Source organism: Alligator mississippiensis, chromosome 2 (assembly GCF_030867095.1).
Source record: "Alligator mississippiensis isolate rAllMis1 chromosome 2, rAllMis1, whole genome shotgun sequence".
NCBI classification, from domain to species: Eukaryota; Metazoa; Chordata; order Crocodylia; family Alligatoridae; genus Alligator; species Alligator mississippiensis.
In genome coordinates, this window is record NC_081825.1 from 200739139 (window position 1) to 200760765 (window position 21627).

The 21627-nt window shown below is 37.7% G+C and overlaps 1 protein-coding gene across 8 annotated transcripts in view; it reads left to right on the forward strand.

Annotated features, from left to right (window-relative positions):
* USP47 (ubiquitin specific peptidase 47) overlaps nt 1-21627 on the forward strand; it is a 98838-nt gene that overhangs the window by 44457 nt on the left and 32754 nt on the right. For 7 of the 8 annotated variants that reach the window (XM_019476802.2, XM_019476804.2, XM_014602318.3 and 4 more), the window contains 8 exons: nt 1714-1810; nt 4144-4289; nt 5313-5392; nt 6613-6762; nt 14020-14115; nt 14210-14362; nt 17697-17864; nt 20354-20485. In XM_019476802.2, the coding sequence (XP_019332347.1) occupies nt 1714-1810; nt 4144-4289; nt 5313-5392; nt 6613-6762; nt 14020-14115; nt 14210-14362; nt 17697-17864; nt 20354-20485 (1022 nt within the window). The remainder of the gene's footprint in view (nt 1-1713; nt 1811-4143; nt 4290-5312; nt 5393-6612; nt 6763-14019; nt 14116-14209; nt 14363-17696; nt 17865-20353; nt 20486-21627) is intronic. The other variant, XM_059722684.1, reaches the window with a different exon arrangement.

Consider the following 21627-nt stretch of genomic DNA (forward strand, 5'->3'; position numbering starts at 1 on the left):
TTTAGTGAGATTTTGTTGTATGTGATTATAAGATGTGGGGCTTTTTCCCCCATGCCAGTTGGAGGGAGGTGGGGGGACGACTTCATCTTGTATTTGAGTAAATACAGTATTTTTGATGGTTCTCATATTTTTGCAAAAGGACAGTAATGTCTTATTTTTGACTCACATGGCATTGTTATATGTGCAAAGATGTTTTCCTTCAAAAGTGGTTTTTGATTAAAGAAAAGGTTTGCTTGAGGCTAATGTGCTTCTAAAGTTTTATTCCTCTTACATTCCAATTTCTGACCATTCGTACCTCCAGCTAATAATTTGGTTTTGATGGTGTTCTTGATGGCATCTGCATTTGGTTGTTGGTTTGAATCCTGTTGTATGAGCAGATATATTTTATGTGCTATATTTGAAATATCAACTTATGAAATCATTTAACAAACAACTCGGTTCTCCTGTTCACAAAAATCCTCTCATGTCATTGAAAAGCATAGTTGCCTGTTATGCTATGAGTATGGCATTGACCTCTTGGATTTCTTGCAACTTACAGCTTCACCATACAAAATTTAATGGTATAAAAATAAACATTCAAAATGTCTACGTAGCTGTATGTATCAGCATATATGTTTAACTTTTTAATATTGACCAGAAACTTAAAATCCTCAACATGCTACAAGTTTTAGAGAGCGTTGAGAGCTGATCTTACTGTTGCATCATATAGTTCAACTAGGTGAATATGCTTTACGAGTTGAGGAGAAAAACTTTTGATAGTGAATATAGTAGTTATTTTTAACCAGTCATTACAAGAGGGAAAGTATTGCTCTTATCCCTGCTCTCCACAGGGGTACCGGATAGAGGTTGTGCCTTTAGATGTCAAAACAGAGGCAAGGGATATGACCTTCTAGGCCCTGTGGAGTGGAGTGGATGTAGGACATTATTGTGATAAAGGAGATATCACCATCAAAACCCAGGCTAACCCTTCTGTTTTTCCACAACTGCCAGTTTTATGTGGTGATTGAGAATTCAGAGCCATGAGTTGGGTGGGGGGGGGAAGTTGCAGGGCTAGAGAAGGGTTAATTTGGATCTTGGCAGTGACACCTGATGCCACCTCTCACAACAGCTTCCTTCTGCCTTTCCCCACTCCCTAGCTTTAATGTCTCTGTTTACTAAATCCCTCAGGCTTGAATACCACTTACTGCAGCTGCCTTTGCCACTTGCAGCACTTGCCACTGGTTGGCCAACTGTGCTCTAGAGGCTATTCGTTCATTAATCAGCACAAAGTGTTGTTCAGTTGGTGGATAGTTGTTATACTTATATAGCAGACTTGCACTGAATTCTTGGATTTTCATTCAAAACTATGAAATACTTTTTTGAAGCATATCCTAAAACAACCGAGGTTACAGCTTAACTCGTGCACATAGTAGAATCTAAATGTATGAATTTTGCTTGACAGAATCATTTAAAAATATGCTCCTGAGTCCAAGAAATGTTTGTGTGAGAAGTTCACAACTTTTTGCCTTTAGTCTTGATATTATCCTAGGTGAATGATTAATGACAAATTGTAGCGCTTGTGCCATTTTTGATTGGTTCAGAGACATGGGGTTTTCATGACAGCATCTGTCTTCAGTTTTTGATGATCTTCAATCATTCATTCATGTCATTTGGCTTCTGAGAAGTGAAAAAAATTACTCTTTTTATCTTCAACTTTTATCTGTATCTTTTTAGGCTATGTGGGATTAGTAAATCAAGCAATGACTTGCTATCTGAACAGTCTTCTACAAACACTTTTCATGACTCCTGAATTCAGAAATGCATTATACAAGTAAGTATAGTGTATGTATTATTCAAGTTATACAGTCTAGGCCAAGGGTTGGCAACATGACTCACAGTCTACATCTAGCCCACGGAGCCATTGGATCTGGCATGTGGAGCAAGGGGACTTTGGCATGTTGGTGGTCAGTGGGGACTTTGTCTGTGCGTGTACTCTGATCAGGCAGTGAGGAGCTGTGATGTGTTGGCAGCACAAGGCTTTGCCCATGCTGGAGGCTGTTCTGGCCTGCAGCTCCAAAATGTTGTCAGCTGCTGTTCTAGGCTTTGTTTAATGTTGACATATTAAAAAATAATGGTGGTAATTTACTGTGCTGCAGGTTTCAGGGGGGTTTTTTGTGTTGGCCTTTGTTTAGAAATGCAGATCCATTGAAACATTGGCAGCTTTGGGTGTTCATGGAATGCAGGGTTTTTTCCAAAGTGGGCAGAATGTTGAGCTCAAAGGAGCAAACCTTTCAAGGAAAACAAGAGGAGAACTTGCTTTTGAAGCAAGTTCTAGTGTTTGTTTATTTATTTAATTAATTAATTTTTCTCCTCTTTTTGACCCTCTAGGCCAGGGGGAGGTTGAATTAACCTGGGGCCCTGGGCTAGATTTCGACTGTGGGCTTGTGCGCTGATTGAGCCTGGGGCATAGCGATAGGGTGGCCACTGACGCATCTCCAGAATACAGGACAGATGGCAAGGCTCCACAGGCTGAAAGTTTGACACCCTGGCTCTAGATCAGAGGCAGACTATTATTTGGGCCCATGGGCCACATAGGCAGTTCTGGGGAGCTGCTGTGGACTGGTCAGCTCTTCACCCCAACCCCACAGTAGCCCCGAGCCATGGGCCCTGCTGCTCCTTACCACCAACAGCATACATCCCCAGCCCCTGCCCACTCCAGACTCACCCCTGCCAGAGTTAACCAGCCAGAACCTACATGCACAGCCCCAAACCCAGCACACCCCACGTATGCTTTGGACTACCTGCCCATGCTGACCAGTGGCAGCAGAAGCTGCTGCTTGGCGTGGGGAAATAGCAGCCCCTCACCACTGCCGGGCCCTTCTTGCCACAGCCACCTGGAGCCCATGCCTGGACTGCCCTGCAGCTTCTCCCTGCCATCTCAGGGCCATCCAAGAGAGCAGCAGTTGCAGTGCAGAGGAGCCACAGGGCAGCCCATGCATGAGCTCTGGGCATCTGCAGCAAGAAGGGCCCATGAGAGGTAGGCAGTTTCTTTTCCCTTGCGCCTAGCAGCAACTTCTGCCCGATGGCTGCCACTGCTGCTCAGCATGCGTGGGCAGGTCTGGAACAGGCATGGATCTGGCTGGAGCTGGGGTTGTGTGCACAGGTCCTGGCAGGGCCTCTCCACCAGGCTAAGTCTGGAGCGGGTGCAGGGTGGGCTGAGGTTGGGGCTGTGTGTGTGGGTCCCTGCCAGTACCACAGGGCTGGGCTGCTGCAGCCCTGCTGCATACCCAGGGGGTAGTAGGTTGCTCCACAGGCAGGATGCTGCCTGGGCCAGGCAGGACCAAGGGACCCGCTGTGGGCTGGGCAGTCCTTCTGCAGGTTCTATTTTGCCCACCCCTGCTCTGGGCCAAGCTAGAAGCATTCATATTAATGTAGCCTTTAAAAAAAATTGCTGAGTACTATATTCTGCTATACCATGCTTCATTTGAAGTGGTTTTAAAAATTGAGTCATGTGTTGTATGTTACATGAAAGGGATAAGTGTGTTAAAGGTTCTTGTTTCCTGGGCATTTCAGATATTGTCTTGTACTCTTATGTAGTTTGAATTATAAAAAGCAATAGAGCTAAATCCAACAAATTATTACTGAGGACATGCTATTAAGCAAATTTTGAGCAAGTTTATTTTAAAATAGATGTATCTGCTTTTAATATTAGTACATCATATCAAAAAGCATAAGGTAGTTTTCTAAATTAAGGTACAACAATAGCTTTTGTCCTGTGAATGTCTGGTGACTGCAGCAAAGACCTGCAATAACAAACTTACCATATCCAATGGCCATCAGATTTAAAAATAAACCTTGCCTTAAAAAATAAGCAGAAATAATGTTCAGCAGCAGTGAAAATCATGATTCTAAAATAATTGACCTTTTTTAAAAACTTTGGTTATTTTCAAAAATGTGCCTTGTTTTGAGGTTGGCTGCTGGGGGTGTCTTTATGAAACTTAAAGAAAAATTATGATTCTTGTTAAGCTAAATTTATCGGGCTTCAGTTAATTTTTATAATCTTGCAAACTTCGATGAGCAAGATAATGTCTCATAAATTAAATCCTGTTACGCAAAATATAACTACTTCAGCTACTACTCCAATGTCTTTTATATTGGTAATAGGTGGGAATTTGAAGAGTCTGAAGAAGATCCAGTGACAAGCATTCCTTACCAACTTCAAAGACTGTTTGTTTTATTGCAAACCAGCAAGAAAAGAGCAATTGAAACTACAGATGTTACACGGAGTTTTGGATGGGACAGTAGTGAGGGTAATGTTTGATGTCTATATTAAGTACAGTGATTATAAATTTATGCTTTTTCTCTAGAGACTAGGCATTAAACTACTACTGTCCATGTCAGTTTATAACAAATTATACAAAGAACTCCTGCCACTAATTTTGAATACAGCAGATTATATGGTTTTTTATTTCTAAGAACTGCTTTCTTTTAGGTAGAGTTGAGTTATTAAACAATTAAACAAGCATGTGAAACTTCCATGTAAAATTTTACTTATTTTCCATTTTAACAATGTTATGCTTGATTCTGCCAAAATATTTCAAACTTCTCTTTCAAGCAGTTCTAAATTAAATAAATGTTGCCTGATAAAAGCATCGTTAATCAGGACTTAAAGTTCTAAATGTTGTTTTTAAAAGAGAGTCCTTTAAAACTACTACAGCTATCTTAAAGGCTAAATATTACCTGGAAATGCAGATATTTCTTCTAATCGAAAACAGTATAGAGCATTCCAAAACAGGCTTCCTTATTTTGAGATCTAGGCAACATAATTAATTCTCTTCCACTGATGCACTTTGCACTGAATCACCCAAGAAAATGTCTTTTATCTTAAAAAAAAAAAAAATTTTAAAAATTAAAAATAAAAATAAAAATTGGGGGTTTAGTTAGCTGTGGGTGGGATGTGTCAGAAACAGTTTTATAACTGAATTGTCTGAAACAGTGTTAGGTAGACTAAAATTTTCCTGTTGTTTGCATTTGTGTTCATGTAAATACATGTACATACCTGTAAGTGTATATTGTACCAGGACAGACTATATTTTCAGCAAGTTGCATGCTAATTTTCCAGACTTGCAGTTTTAAAAGTAAATCTGTTGGGGGAATGAAATTTAAGTCCAGTAAAGAAATAGCTTTAACAGAAAACATATCCTACATATAGAACAATATTAAAATGTTTAAAGCTGATTTTTTTTCCCTTTTCTTTAAAAAAAACCCCACAATGTGTATGTGCTACAGAAAATTCTGGAGTTGTAGAAAAATTTTTTTATTCTTTAAAACAGCATGGCAGCAGCATGATGTACAGGAGCTATGTAGAGTTATGTTTGATGCTTTGGAGCAGAAATGGAAGCAAACAGAGCAGGTAACTGTATTCTGAAGCTTTTGTGTACGTGACAAGTTTAATGTGCTTTTCAGGGAAATGATGTTGGAGGAATGTGGTTTAGATTTAGTTTCTCAGCCTATCTTGCAAGGTAATTGAAAGTTTGCCACTGCCATCATTTTGTGTCTCATCTTGGTAGCATTTAGCTTATTGAATGCTGAAGTGTGTGACTTTTTAGGTCTGATTATTGATCTTAGTCCTTCAATTAGAAGCTAAATGTTCCACGGTTTAAATAGTTCAAAATAGATTAGATTCTTGGGCTTGATTTGCATTTCAGAAACCCAGCATGATTGACCAGTTGAAGATTTTCTCTTCCATGGGTCCCCATTAAGCCTCATAACTGGCTGGCAGCTGGTTCCCATAACTGTCTGGCAGCTGGTTCCTATTGTGGTGCTTTACTTGAAAGCAGGGTGTGGCCAGGATGTTTCTAGATGTAGCAGCTCAGCATGGAATACCACAACTAAGAAACTGTAAATACTTTAGTTACCCCATACGATACAAAGCACCTTCTCTCCCTTCACCCACTCTAGCCTCCACTTGAACATTAGCCATCTAAAATTGGGGCATGCATCTTAAGCAAGGAAACAGATTTCTGTGCTGGAGTAGAGACCTAAGGATGCTGGGATGCCTGTCAAGGGTGGTTCTCTGTTCCTGTCCCATGGAGCAGGGAGGGGGGTAGAATTGACTCTCAAGCATAGCTCCCCCACCCACTGTTAACCTCTGGCTTTTGATTGGGCATCAGTCTTGCAGCCACTGCCAAATGGGCAGTAGCTTTTGGCTGAGCACTCTTCTTGAATGTAAATGAGGTACTAGAACTGTAATTCTTAAGCATTAAGAAATACTGTTGTAAAACCAGCCTTTCCGGTTCACATATCGCCACTAAAAATGTTGTTGTGAAGTAAATTAATGAAGTGTTGAGCTCCTATTCCATTAGTATCCACACCACAGTTCGGTGGCTCCTACTTTTGACAACTGTTTTATTGAGTAGAAAGTAGGAACCATTTTAATAGATCAAGGATACTCATGGACAAAAATGTTTCTTGAAGTGTGCAGCTGTGAGTGTGAAATGTATATTGTGAAATGTATTTAATTTTTTAATAGTATATCCATCAGTGTTGTGATAATGAGAAATAATGTCAGTTTAAAAAAAAAAAAGGAAGTTTTCTTCAGATATTTTAACTATATCAAAATATCTGTTTTAGGCGGATCTCATAAATCAGCTATATCAAGGCAAATTGAAGGACTATGTAAGATGTCTGGAATGTGGCTATGAGAGCTGGAGAATCGACACTTACTTGGATATTCCTTTGGTCATCCGGCCTTATGGCTCCAACCAGGCATTTGCTAGCGTGGTGTGTACTCTTATGCTGACTGCTAGTGTATCTATATCCACATAGAACACAATGCGACAGTGGTATAATTTCTTACCTGGTAAGTATCATCCTAGATACTCTATCTTGGGGTGTTCGTCTTTGTGCAGTGAACCAGCTAGCAAGTTCTAGAAAATCTTTATTTATTTATTTATTTTACCCTTCAATAAGTCCTACTGGTGCATGTACATGGGGAGGGAAAAGGCAACTATACTGCTTCGTGATTATATTATTTTTCCTAACTGGAATTTTCAGCATTTACCTTAGGTTTCTTTTGTGAAATCATTTGCTGTTACTTTGGGTGCTTTTCTTTGTTAGTACTTCTTAGATTTTCTTATCACTGTTGAAATTTATAGTAAAAGAGGAAAGCTACATAGTGGACTTTATTTTTAGTTTTATCTCTATCCGCTATTATATTTTGAGAAAAAAGGGTACTGAAATAACATACCTATGCTCTTAGCAACTCCTGAAATGTTAATGATACGAAATTCCATTGTTTGCTTCCATTTTATTTTACTACTTGTGCACCAGCATTGTTGATGTTGGCAGGCATAGGTAGAATTGTTAAGGTATACTTTTTAATTACCTCCCTTCTGCAAGGAAAGCAATTTGTATTATTTCAAACCAGCATTGTGGACAAGATAATTAAAGTAATAGAGATGAGCCAAAATACATTCTCCAAAATTTAGTTTGATTAGCACAAAAGTCATGTTGGGTAAACTGTTGCCCAATATTTATTTACATTTATTTTTAAATTTAGTGATTTCCCATGTGTATTTAATGCAGCACGGTTTTAAAATATTAATATATAACTGTTTCTTTTACTTAACAAAGGAATTGCTATTTCCATTTTAGTCAGTGTAGCTTCAGTTATAGGGTACTTGACATTTTAAAACATCAAATAAAGTCTTCAAAAGTGTTAGGGTAAGAATACCACCCATCATGTAATTTACAGACAGAGTGCAAGTGAGAATAGTCTTCTGAATGCCTTTAATTTTGATGGACATCAAGTATTTTAAATATTTTTGACCTCTTTCCACCTACCTGGATCTGTATTTTAAGTTGCAAATTATCATATTCCTGAGCTTACTTTTTAAAAATAGATTGCTTCCTCTTTCGCATTTTTAAGGTTATAGTTCTACAACTATGTCAGTAAAACAATGGATTTTGCTTTTTTGCATTCTTATTGATTCAGTGAGGTTTTAAATACATGGTTAAAGAACTTCAATTACATTTTAATTCTACTTGTTTTATAGACTGGTGTACTTGTCTCAGATTATTCTGAAATAATTTTCTTCGGTAGAGGAGAAGTCTACAACAAAATAGGACGTTTTAAAATTTGCACATGTATACAAAGATACAGGAAGCTTGCACAATTAGGTCTTTAATATCAGACTAGTTCATTGTCTGGTATTCCTCTTGTAAATCAATGTTTGCTGAATTTCAGTATTTATATGAAAAGTTAAACTAGTTTTAAGTCTTTGTTAGAGAGAGTTACATGTTGCAGTTTATTGATACATCATTTATTTGAGTTATCTTGTAATTCTTTAACTATGTAGTTGATTCTCCTCCTCTGTATTTGCCTTATCCGTAGTGGATGTTATTTTAGCTTTATAGTCTTCAACAGTGAGGAGATATGGAGGATACTTGCTTTTGGAGAAGGAAAAAATCGCCTGTTTCTAAATGGAATTCTCTGAAGGTAGTATCCTCCATTGATCCATAGCTAATGGTTTAGTAGGTTTAGGTAAATGGGGATGAAAAAAGTGTTAACACATGCGCTAATAGGGCTTGTAGAAGGGAATATAAAACTTTTTAGATCTTGCTAGTCAGCTCCTGAGGGAACTTGCAGCAGGCGACACAACCCAAGATAGGGGATCTAAGGAGGATACTACCTTCAAAGAACTCTAGTTAGAGGTAAGTGATTTTTCCATTACTTTCCTAAAAGAGAGGATGGATGAACAAGTTTATAAAATACTTGGCATACTATATAGTATCTTAATTATGCTACTGTGTGCAATTGTGTACTATTGAACTATTTTCAATATAGGAAATTTCATGCATTAAATTTTTATAAGCAGGCAGTGCTAGAGAACTTCAAAGAAATATGCTTCTTTTTCATTGTCTTTTCTGAACAGAATAGAATTTAAGCCTGCTTTCTAAAATAATCAATTTAATATCCTCCATAAATTTTACAATTTGAGGAAGCTTTTATTTTCTTTGTGTTTGCTTTTTTTCCTTTGGTTCATGTCATGTAGTATAGCTTTAACATCATTAGTCCATGTTCAGGACATCAGACTTTCAGAGCATGCTATAATGCCATGACAGTACTAGTTTAATGACTAAGCTCCGTTCAAGTGCTTCATTTAAAAAAAACAAAAACAAACCAACCCAACTAATACATTTTATTAGGAGTTGCCATAGAGCTGTTTCTTGAAGCTTCAGATTTGAGATAATGAGCTATATAGTCACTAATCCTATTTAGATCGTAAAGAAAATCCATGGAGAACGTCAAGGTCTTTTATATTAAAATCTTTTTTTTTTAAAGTTACAAATGCCTTTTGTGTTGGCTGTATCAAAAGAACTAGACAGTTAAATTTATCTTGTTCAAATAGAATAGGTATACAAATAGCATAAAGTCTGGTATGAAGGTTGAACTATTGTCTAAATTCTACAGGTATCATAGCGCTAGGGCTAAGTACAGATGTTCAGGAGGTTAAAGCGGTTTCAGAATGGCCGCCCAGTTTAAACAGCTCATCCCAGTGCTGACTGTACACTTACAGACCTGGTCTTAGTAAACGGCAGCCACTCTAAACCTGTAACTGAACCGAAGTTTTATGCACACAAACCAGTCTAAAAATTCCAGTACCAGTTTTAAGATAAATGTGGATCTATGTAGTATCAGACTCGTTTGATTTAGGTAAAACTAGTGCATGGAACTTCTGTGCACTTCCTTTGTGCAGCCCTGGGGCTAGGAAAACCCAGCCACTAGCCACAGCCCTGGGGCTGCTCTTTTTACTCCCCCTTTCCCCAGCAGTGGTCTGTTTTGCACCACCCTGGCCCCTTGCTGCCCCCCAGCCAGCCCTCTTAACCCCCATCCCACAGGCTGCTCCAGGTGCACCCACTTTCATCAGCTGCCACCTCCCATCCACTCCTCATAAGTCATGCCTCCCCTCCACCCTTCGCAGGTTATACCTGCACCCCCCACGTTCTCTAGTGGACCCCTGATCACGTCCACCTCCTGCTGGACCCCAGTGCCTCAGCTAGCCCCTCCCCCATCCTAACTTTCATATCGGGCAACTATTTTGAATCGATTTAACCTCCCCCCTAATGCCCAAATGTCTGTATTTAGCCCATCAGCTAGCCCAGTTATAAAATGAATTGAGGGTCAGCAGATTGCTGTAGGAATTATAGGCGTGCAACACCTTTCTGGATCTTGACTTTCCACTGAAGATTCAAGGATATCACGAGTAGGCCTTTTCTTCTATAGATGATAGATTCAGACTGTCAGCTTACTTTGCACAAACAGCTCTCCAGTTTTAGTGATACTACCATTACTGGCCTGGCTTGGATTTTAAAAGAAGTTAACTGAAAATGGAAAAATAAGTGTCATATTACCTGTTTTGTTTTGTTTTGTTTTGCTTAACAAGTTCCCATTCTATCTTTTAATTTGGCAGTCTTTTTGTCGTTTTAATTGCTAGTGTAGTTTTGAGACATGAATTAGCAAATGTACTTTGCATCAATTCAGCAGAAGCTTACAAGTTAGATGGAATTTTTATTAATTATAGATTGGCTTACCATCCCAAATTTGCTATTGGCATTTTCAGGGGCAGTCTTACTACATTTCTGTTTTATGTCCATACTATAACTTTTTCTAGAAGATTCTACCCAGAGTCCATTTTTTTTTTATATTGTCTTTACAATAATCTCAGCGTACCTATCAGACCTATGTGATAATGAATTTTTGTGAAAAATGAGAGTGTATTCCAAATGCCATTCTACAGCCAGGCAGTAACTAGTTTGGTTTATTGCAGTAGGTTTAATATGTTACAGCTTGCATTCATTCTTTTTATAAAAGAACAGGCAGAAATAGTTTGGGATGAAATTAGACCGCTTAAATTTTTTAAAACATTCTTGATTTCAGTGATGATTAATTTACAGTGGGAATGTTTAAATGTTTGAAATGCATGCTTGCTATGAGGTTGTATAATAATACATTCAGTCTCCTCATGGATAAAATCTTGCTCTTAAAGTATAGTTGCTGAAAATAGGGCTCACATGATATTATCCACATGGTGGATGAGAACCTAAGTTTATACCAATGGTTAATTCATTTTTCAGAGTAAACGTATTCTAATTATAAGAGAGAATGGGGGCTGGCATGGTGCAGGCACTAAGGCACATGGTTGACAGCCCAACAGTTGCAGGTTCAAGGCCATAGCTGAAGTGATCATGGTGTGGCCTGTCAGATTCCAACAAATTGGTGAATTCCATTAAATACTTTGTCACAGGAACACAAAAAGGAAAAGAGAGGATAAGAGATTGATCAATGGAATACTAATTGCAATTGAGAACATTTATGTTAACCAACAGGGTAATTTGACATAGAGATAGAAAAAAATAGTGTTGGAAATATTAATATATTATGCCTAAGGAATGACAACATATAATATTTCCACATATAAGAGAAATGTTGGGAATGGTACCTAAAAGTATTAAAATATAGTGCAGGTATTAAAATGACAGTAAGTTATAGGTTAAGCACAATTCACTATCTATTTCTCTGGTAAGCAATTAAATCATTTAATGATGCATTATCTTTCATAATATTTCATTCAGTTTTTGGAGGTCCATAGGAGCATCACCTGTTTTTTCCATACATAAAAATATATTACAGTATGGTTACTTGTCGACTTGCACGTAGCACCGAGTCTGCATATACTTTACATAACCACTTCTGTCCATCATTCACGTCATTTATTTGTTGATGAATGAATTGCAATGATTTTCTTTTTATTTTATGAGTAATTTTTTATGAGTAATTTTTATAGAAGCTGTTGCTTGTATCTTTCATAAACTATAGTAATTTCTGGAATGAAACAATTAGTACTACAGAAACATTTATGGTAGCTTATGAAGAAGGTTTATAAGAACACTGGCTGGCATTTATTTCATAAGGGGCACCTTTGCAAGCCATAATTGTTTTGTCTTCTAAGTTTGGTATTTTCCTTGTTGGCTGTTGACTTGTTCACTTCATTTAAATTGTTCTGATTATTAAAACTTTTAGTCAGTGTTCAGAAGTCTAGCTGTCAAAACACAGTGGTCTCTCTTAAATCTAAATTTATAGTTTACTTACCATCTACGTATTTTTGTTTATATTTGGAATATAGCTTGCTGCATTTCAGTAAATAATTTCCCAGTACATTAATATTTTTGTTGCCTTTAGGTTAAAGGTAACTATTTTAACTTCACAATATGTAGGAAGTACATTTGTACACAGTCAGTTGACTCAAAGCTCTTTAAAAATGTTTGGCCTATCTTAAAACCTTACCTTCTTCAGGCTTGGGATTCTTTTAGGCTTGGTCAGAGGTAAATTATTTTTTCTCTTGGTTTAGGTAAAAAATAGTGAAGCATGATAATTACTTACTTTCTCTGTGCTCTCTTTCTGAAGTTTGGCACATTTTTCATTTGTTAGGCATCTGTGGTCTATAGAACAGTCCTTTTGTAGTCTCTTCTCTTACAACAATAACAGAACTTTTGCTCTTATGGAAAAGCAGGGGCTGTAAAACCTTTGTTTTGTTATTTGTTCTTAGTGCTTCCCTGAGTTCTCAGAAAGAAAAGGAGAGAGAAGGGATGAATTGGAGGCTTTTTGAAGACCTTCCCATATCCTTGATCTCCTCCCAAACTGGGATCCATCAAACAACATGATTTAGATAGTAATCTTATAAGCTCTGTGCCAGCCATTTTGCAATTGGTGAGTCTATTCTGCCCACTAAGCCCCGCTCTTATATTTATTCAGACTTTAGGGAACAACTGTGTTCCATCACAGAAAATGACTTTCAAGGCATCATTTATGTTTATTTGACCCTCTGCTCTTTCAAAATAAGAATCTAATTAACATGCCAATGATATTCTATTTTAACCTCCACAGGTGAACAGATAACTCCCGAGTACCATCTGGAGTTCATGAACCCAGGCTGGCAGCTTGCAAGCTAATTGGGTTAAAAGTTTTAGCGTTTTATAACTTTGGGGAAAATTTTTCATTGAATTAGTAAAAGAAAAATATATTTTTTTCACAAGTGGATTTTGTTTCCACAAGTTTCTTTACTAGTATGTATAGTTTGCTCCCATTATTTCATTGTTGAAAACAGTGTTGTAAAGAGCAGAAAAATGACCAGTTGGTTATATTTAATTGTTCCTTACTACTCAGAAAAGCTAGATGAAATCACTAAACTATATAAAAGGTTTAGTAAAAGATCTTGCATGCAGCTATTGGAGGACATAATTTATTATTATTTTCAGTTTATAAACCTCATAGTTATGTGCTAATAAGCTGAATATATTCTTGGAAGATGGTGTTTATGTTCCTCATTGCACTGAAATGAACAGTGATGTTTCCATACATTTAAAAGGAATAACAGATTTTTTTCAAAAGCAGCTTTAGAGTTCCCTTGTGAATTGATAAACAACTAATTTCAATAACAATATTGAAGAGCCAAAATATTCCTTTTCTTCATTTTATGTTCTGCATAAGGTGATGCATGTCAGAAGAAACTTCTGCTCCTGAAGGGATATACCTCTCTAAATTATGGGAGAATAGACATGGGGCTGTCTGGTTAGCCAAAGCAGAATAAGGAAGATCAATTTTTCAGGAACTGATTGAACAGAAGTGGTTAAATGTGATGTGCAAGACAATAGGAATATATTTCATTGTAGATTGTATGCATAATCAGGACTTGGTGGACCTATTCAATGCTGAATGAAATATGATAATTAACAGTAATAATTTGTCACTTATGATTTGACTGCTTACCCTGGGGTTGGGCAGAAAAGTTGGCTTCCCTTGATGTTTTCCTTTTTTGACTTTTTATGTTTTCTAGACTTTAAATAATCTTTGATTATGAATATTAATTATAGCAATATATTTGTGTATTTACAATTGGAGCATAAACTTAATGTGTTAGATTACACAAGTCCAAAGTAAACATTCTTAAAAAGAAGGCAAAATACTTTTTTTATTAGGAGGAAGCTCTACATGCGTTTATTCAGCCTGAGATCCTTGATGGTCCCAATCAGTATTTCTGTGAACGCTGTAAGAAGAAATGTGATGCTAGGAAGGTAACTACATGAAATTTATGGGCAAAAACCATTTATCTATGTTATAAATATATAAATACACATTAATCTTGTTTGTTTGGATTTTTTTATATAGGGGTTACGATTTTTGCATTTTCCATACCTGCTAACCTTACAGCTGAAGAGATTTGACTTCGATTATACCACTATGCATAGGATTAAACTTAATGACCGTATGACTTTTCCTGAAGAGCTAGATATGGGCACATTCATTGATGTTGAAGATGAGGTAAATATGTACATAGTCTCTTTCTCAGAAAAGTTTTTCCCTGATTTCTCTAAAACCCCATGTCCATAGGGGAAGCTACCTAAATATGAGTTCCCTCATTGTTTATAAAATTATCTGATTTTTCTAAACTGCTAAATGTCCCATACCTGCTTCAGTTACTAAGCAGCTGATCATTTCTGAAAGTCAGACCATGACTCAAAGCACCTTAAGGATATCATATTATAAATGTGTATATTTTTTTCAAAATCTGAAAATGATACTGAAATTAGAAGTGAGCACACACCAACTGCAGGAACTTCCTCAGCCTGACTAAGGGTTTTTAAACCCAAAAGCATGCTTTAAAATTTTTTTACAACTATTTAAGTTGGTCTAATAAAAGGTATCAGATTCACCCAAAGAACCTTGTCTGCCTATGTCCTTAGACCAACACAGCTACATCCTATACCACTGAAGATAGAATGTATTTACACGGTTAGTCTGCCAGCAAGTATGTAAGCTACCTCATTTAATTTACAGTTCGGATACCTCTTTCCCTTTTTCTTAAAACTTGAGAATAGTGCATTGACAGCATAATTCATAGTATGTAAGGAATTGTCATGGTTTTTTGCACCTTTAAATTCCACCACCTTTATTTTGTGCTAGTAAAACCCACATCCTTTTCACTGAGGAAGACTATGGTTTTTGATAAATGAACTTAGAGCGTAAAATAAGATCAGATGGACTTTCATGGGCACATGGACTTGCATGTTTATAAGTTAGCTATTCCTGTGGTTCCCTTTTTTTTCCCTCGTCCAAATTTAGAACAGAAAACAACAACAAACACATACCTGCTAAATATTACAGCATAAAGATCAAATATTCTATATTTGTCTTGGGATGTCAGGTTTTCATGGTTTACCTGGTGCCTAAGCACTGCATCTTAAATTATACTTTCTTTTCTTGCCAACCTCACAAATATATTATGGATATGATTTAGAGTACTTTGAATATACAGTGATATCCAAATTTTAAGGCGTGGAGGGTATTATAAGACTTTAAAAATGCTTGCTTACTTTTAAAATGTTCTTTGTATCAGAGCATGCTGTTGTACCAGATCACTGTCTATCAATGTTTATTAATCATTTTTTGTAAAAATAAATAAAATATTTTTATAAGTGGATCAACATCTAACTACTTTATATCAGTATAGTATACAGCATTCATAAACTGACTGCTTTGTAAACTTACTATTCCTAAATTGGTTGCTTCATATTTATAGGTTATATGTGACAAAGTTGATTGAACAAGTTTGAAAAATTGTATCTAAATAACTAACCAAGCCTAATCTGGCAAAGTATAATTTACCTGACCTGCTTTTTTGCAGTGTTTTTAAACTCCTATATTCAAGTAACGCTAAACGTGTCTAAAAAAATTTCTTTAGGAAGGTGTATTTACTAGTCTTCATGAGACTGACCTCTTTCCATAAAGAATTTGCAGACTTAAATGACTAGTAGCAAGAAGACACTTTCTGACATTACTACTGAAATTTTTTCTCTATAGTAAAAACACATAGTGATTGATCCTTGAATGCAAGTAGCAATTGAGACTTCTTTGAATTGTCTCTTACCAATCAATTAACACTTGTTACAGCAGGATCTGATAGATGATTGGAATACATCTTATTCCATTTTAGTGGTTAGTTTAAAGGCATAGGTTAAAGGGAAGAGTTCTAGTTATTCAGTGTAAACTTTTGTTTCAAAATAAATGACAATATTAATTCTGAGAATTAGAACTGGGTATTAATGCAGTGGCTAAAACTTTTTTTTTTGCATGCAAGTTGTACCTGTTTTCGGTTTGCGTAGTAATTTTGCATAATTTGAATTTCTTTTAGTCTGTAATTCCCCAAAGGTTTAAAAGGCAGCAATGGATACATTGTACCAGAATGAGACAAGAACCATCAATTAGATTACATTTGAAAGGTGCCTCACCTAAATTGTAGCACTTAAATTAAAACAGAATTGTTGTTTTGAGATCTTTCTCCTTTATTTTTCTCTTACAGTTGCTCTTTCCTCCGGTGATGGGATTTCTGGATTTGGATTTTTGTCAATAAATTATCAATATTGGATTTTCCATAGTTTACAATTATTTTAATCTTTTAGAATGTGTGTAGTTTAAAACTCAATGGAATACAGCTTTCCAGGTTCCATGAAAAGATGGTTCTTGCGGAACCTGGGTGATTCCCTTTAAAAAAGGGAGAAGCTGAAATCTGTTTCACTTCACCACATGATGGTCCAACCTCAGTTTTTGGTAGCAAAGTCGATAACATGCTAAATTTTAGGGCTGCGCGAAGCTTCAGTTGCTGATTTGATTCGGAAGAGATTCAGCCCGTTTTGGTGGCCTAATCTCCGAATTGAATCAGGAGACCCATTAATCTCTCTGAATCTAATTGGAAGCCTCCGATCAGAGAGATTCGATGATTCAGCCATAGACACAGCATTATATGTTTTTTCTATGTACCTCGAGGTACCAGGCACAGCTTGTGAACGCTGAGATGGTAGGGCAGATGGAGCATCCCATGGGAGCACGGGGGTTCCCCCGCATGCTCAGCAGCAGACCTGGAAGTAGACCAGAAGTACTTCTAGTCCTCTTCTGGGTCCACAGTGGAGCATGCGGCGGGGGGCCCAGCCCTCGGCTCGGTGACCGGTGCCTCCTGGGTCTGGGGGGGAGGCAGCTGGGGTCCCTCCATGGCCGAATGCTGAGCGGGGGGGGGCACCCTGTGCACTCAGTGGTGGACACCCCCCCACCCCCTCCGGTGCTCCTGTGGGACGGTCCATCTGCCCCACCATCTCAGTGTTCACAAGCCCGGTACCTCGAGGTACATAGAAAAAACATATAAAGCTGTGTGTACGGCCGAGTAGCTGATTCTCTGAACCAGAATCAAATCTTTAGGTTCAGATTTGGCTGAATCAAATCAGGACAGTGATCCAAATCAGTGAATCAAATCACTGTCCCCCAAATCAGGCCGAATCCGAATCGAATACTGTCCACTTCACACACCCCTACAACATTTCTTCCAGGCTATGTTATGACATCAGTTTAGCTTAACTTTTTATGATCGTGAAGTCTGCAAAGTTTTGTTACAGTTGTAATTAGCTCTACTTCATGTTTGCCATGTGTAAAACGGACAATATTCAGTTCTTCACAGATCTGCAACTACTTTGATTATAAAATGCTCTATAGGTGAGAGATGCTACGAATGCAGAGTAGTAATTTTGTTAATTCATTTTCATCTCATGATATCTGCATGTAAATTTTTAATCTGTTATAAAATTAATATTTATGGTTTATTTTTAAGAAGTCTCCTCAAACAGAGAGTTGCACTGATAGTGGAGCAGAGAATGAAGGCAGTTGTCACAGTGATCAAATGAGCAATGATTTCTCAAATGATGATGGAGTTGATGAAGGAATCTGCCTGGAAACCAACAGCGGTGCAGAAAGAATTTCAAAAGTTGGCAGTGAAAAGGTATGTTAGAGTATATAAATAAAAACATTCAATTTTAGTATATTCTTCAAATGGGGGGTGGTTGTTGGGGTTTTTTTTTTAAGGTTGATTCTCTTTTAAAAGTTCAAATGCATAAAACCACAGTATGGCAAGAAGTCCAAAGGACTCTTCGATCCTTCTAGAATGAGAGAATTTCCCAGATGTTGTTGCTGTTTGGTTCCAGCTGCTTTGTTCTGACAAAAAGCATTCATGTAAAAGATGGTTCTTCCTTATAACCAGTGAATTCATGTTGAGGTAGATTATCAAATCTGTAGCAGATTTATATCTTGCAAGTATCTTATAGCACAGAGGGCTAGTGAAGAATTATTATTTTGAAAAGCTACAGAGATTCTCACAGCTGGCGGAATACTGGGAAATTGTGTGACCAGAAATTGATCAGAGATGGTATTATTCTGATCCACCACCACAGTGTAAACCCAGCACTTTCTTTTGAAATGCTTCTTGATACAAGACCAAGAGTGTGTGAAGTATTTTGGCATCAGTGTCTCAGAATGTATAGTCTTACTGCTTTTTCTTAATGTCCCCCACACCCCCCGGGTATGACCTGGTATATAAGTAAATGACATACATTTGAGAGAACGGAGATCTTGTGTCAAATAGGCTAAAATAGGTCAGTCAGGTGTTCCGTGCCCTCTGGCAGACACTGATTCCCTTCTAGTTTGTACAGTCTGGGTATAAGGCATAGTTGTATGCTGTCGGGGCCGAGGGGCTGTGGCCAGCAGCCCAGGCACGTGGGCCGGGGAAAGGGTCGGCACGGTGAACTAGAATTAGGCACTGGTGCATAGAGGTTGATTAAAGAATATTTTACTTACACCGTAGATGGTCGTGGTGCAGGCAGGAAAACTTTCTTGAGTTGCAGTTAAAAAAAAAACAAAACACACATTTGGAGTTTGCTAGGCTCCACAAAACGAACACGAGCAGAGCTCTGGATACCACTCACGGAGTTTGCTAGGCTCTGTGGACCGTCCGAAATGAGAGTCCGAAAGGTGACTCTCCACGAGCGCACAGGGTGGGATACGTCGAGGGATCGTGCGGCGACGGGGAGAGGCTAGAGGTTGATCAGGCACCTGTATCCTCTAAGGCACACGTGGAGTTTGTTAGGATCCACAGCACGCTTAGAGTTCTTCATGAGATGGATGTGAAGTCCTCCAACTTGGGCAGAAACTGCTCTAACCTTTTATATGGCTAGCGAGCCAATTGCTAGCCGCCACATAGGAATAATTTAGAAACAGCCAATAGTGGGACACAAATTTGCATGCAAGTGGCAGGAACTCCTTTGCACCGGGGTTTTCTCTATGCAACTGAGAATTCCACCATGCAAAGAAAGCTCCATGTGGTGGGAAATAATTTTGCAGTGCCGAAGCGCACACAAAATCATACCCTTTGGGTCATGACATATGCCTTCATGCTTTATTTTGTGCATGTACATGCTGGATTATACATGGTAACTAGTCTTGTATGGACTGCGACTTAATTCCAAAATGTAACTGTTGTTTGCTGCTTGGATTGCATCCACAACCAGCTTGTAAACTAGTGGTGAATGGTGATGAATACTTATAAGTTAATAAACTAATAGCAAATAACACCACATAAACATTCTGCATAGTAATGAAGCCTGCATAAATTATTTTATTAAGCTATAATTACATATACTATGGTAGTACTCAGATGATCCACTCAGATCAGAACCTTGTTAGAATTCATATTAACATGATAGAAGACAACAACAAAATCAACAAGTAAAACAATTCTGTTTTATTATAATGAACATCAATCACAGCACAGTTATATAATTGTTTCGTAGTGTGTTGTATGAAGCAAAGAAGAAATAAGTTAAAGCTTAAGCTTCAAGGAGGAGTTTGTAATACCTATGTACTTTTATGTTAGAACTTCTTATCCATAATAAGAGGAAGCAAGAGTGGATTTGTGAGAGGGAAATGGACAAAAGGCTAATGACCAGTAAGCAAAGGCATATCTTTTATTGGTCTTGATAGTCCAGTAGTGTCTTGGAGCTGACAGAGCATGGATTTTAAAGCTGTGAAAGACCTTAAATGCAAGATAAAAAACAGGCATTTCATGAAGTAAAGGAGGAGCCCAAAAAGTATGTAGAGAGAGAGGGGTTCATATAGTCATAACAGCAAATCAGAAAGATTGCCTTAGCAGTGGGATTTTGGAGAGAGAGATTGCAATTGGCAAAGACAGATTGGTAATAGTCAGGATGGGGGATGGTTGGACCAAGCATCTGTCCAAGACTGGATCTTGCAGTATCATCAAGGCCATCTCTTTAAGGGTGTGTGCTGGTAACCAGCACAGTGTTAACTTTACACAGAAGAAACTGTTTGTATAGTTCTTAAAACAATTTTCTGAGTAGTTTCTTAGAATGATATTGCAAACTCCATTTTTCTTACTTATTTTTTTTTTCTTTTTCTTTTTCTTCCTTTCTTCCCCAGAATTCTTTGTTGTATGAACTCTTTTCTGTTATGGTCCATTCGGGAAGTGCTGCTGGTGGCCATTACTATGCCTGTATAAAGTCCTTTAGTGATGATCAGTGGTACAGCTTCAACGATCAGCACGTTAGCAAGGTAAAATAATATTTTCATTTCCTTGTTCTCAAATGAAAAAGGGAGCTTATGGTATTTAATGAGGTTACATATTTTTAGTTTTGAAGTGATGTTGCACAAACTTTGAGCTGCTTATTTGTTATCACCTGACATTAGCTTTTCATCATTTCCTCCCCATTTTGTTTTGGGTATAATTTATTAACTTGAACTTTGCTTTTAAACTTGTTTTTTAAAAAGTTCAGATACAGTTATGTGCTGCTGCTTTTACATTAGCCAGCCACCTATTTCCAGTGAATATTAGTTTAGAGTACAGGTTTAACGCCTCCATTTTGTGAGGAGCTACTGTTTTCCTGTTGAGATAAGAAACATCATAATGTGATTCCCTGTGTTTTTTCTTTTCAGTTTTTTTTTTCTCTTTGCTTTTTGTATTGCATTTGGAAGTAGTAATTCAAATCCAAAGACAAGAAAATAATGTTGGTGAATTCTCTGTGATAGCATGCTACAGGTCTTTGTTTTGATCTCATTTTACATTACTGGTCATAAGGTCACTATGTCAGTTTGTCTGCTCCCCAAAGCAAAGCTCTCTGCATCAGGGACAGTTGTCAGTTAGTGTAATGCAGTAAGTTGATGGGAAGCACTCTTGCTATTCCTCAACAAGTTTGGCATGTTAACGAACATGGGAAGAGACAAAACTACCTAGTTTGGCAGCACAGTGAGATGGTACCATATTTTCTTGCATGCTCCCATATAAGAGACGCACCTTGTTTCGGGAAGGCAGAATAAGGAAGAGAGAATCTTACCTGCCACAGCATGGGTTCATAATGGCTGAATGCTGGCCGTATACAAGAAGGGCAAAGTCCCATGGTCAACACTACTCACCTTCTGGCTGCAGCTGGTCAGCTCGGAGTTTGAATGATGATGGAGTTGATGAAGGAATCTGCCTTGAAACATGGCTGCGCAGAAAGAATTTCAAAAATTGGTAGTGAGAAAATATGCTGGAGCATGTAAAAAAGAACTTATAAATTATGTTCTCCAAATGCAGGTTTTTTTTGTTTGGGCAGTGGCTGAGACAGAATTAAACTTTAAAGTTGATGACAGGACTCCATCTCTCCTGCAGCAGAAGGGAGTAGAGTCCTTTAGCCATTCCAGTGTCTCAATGCCTC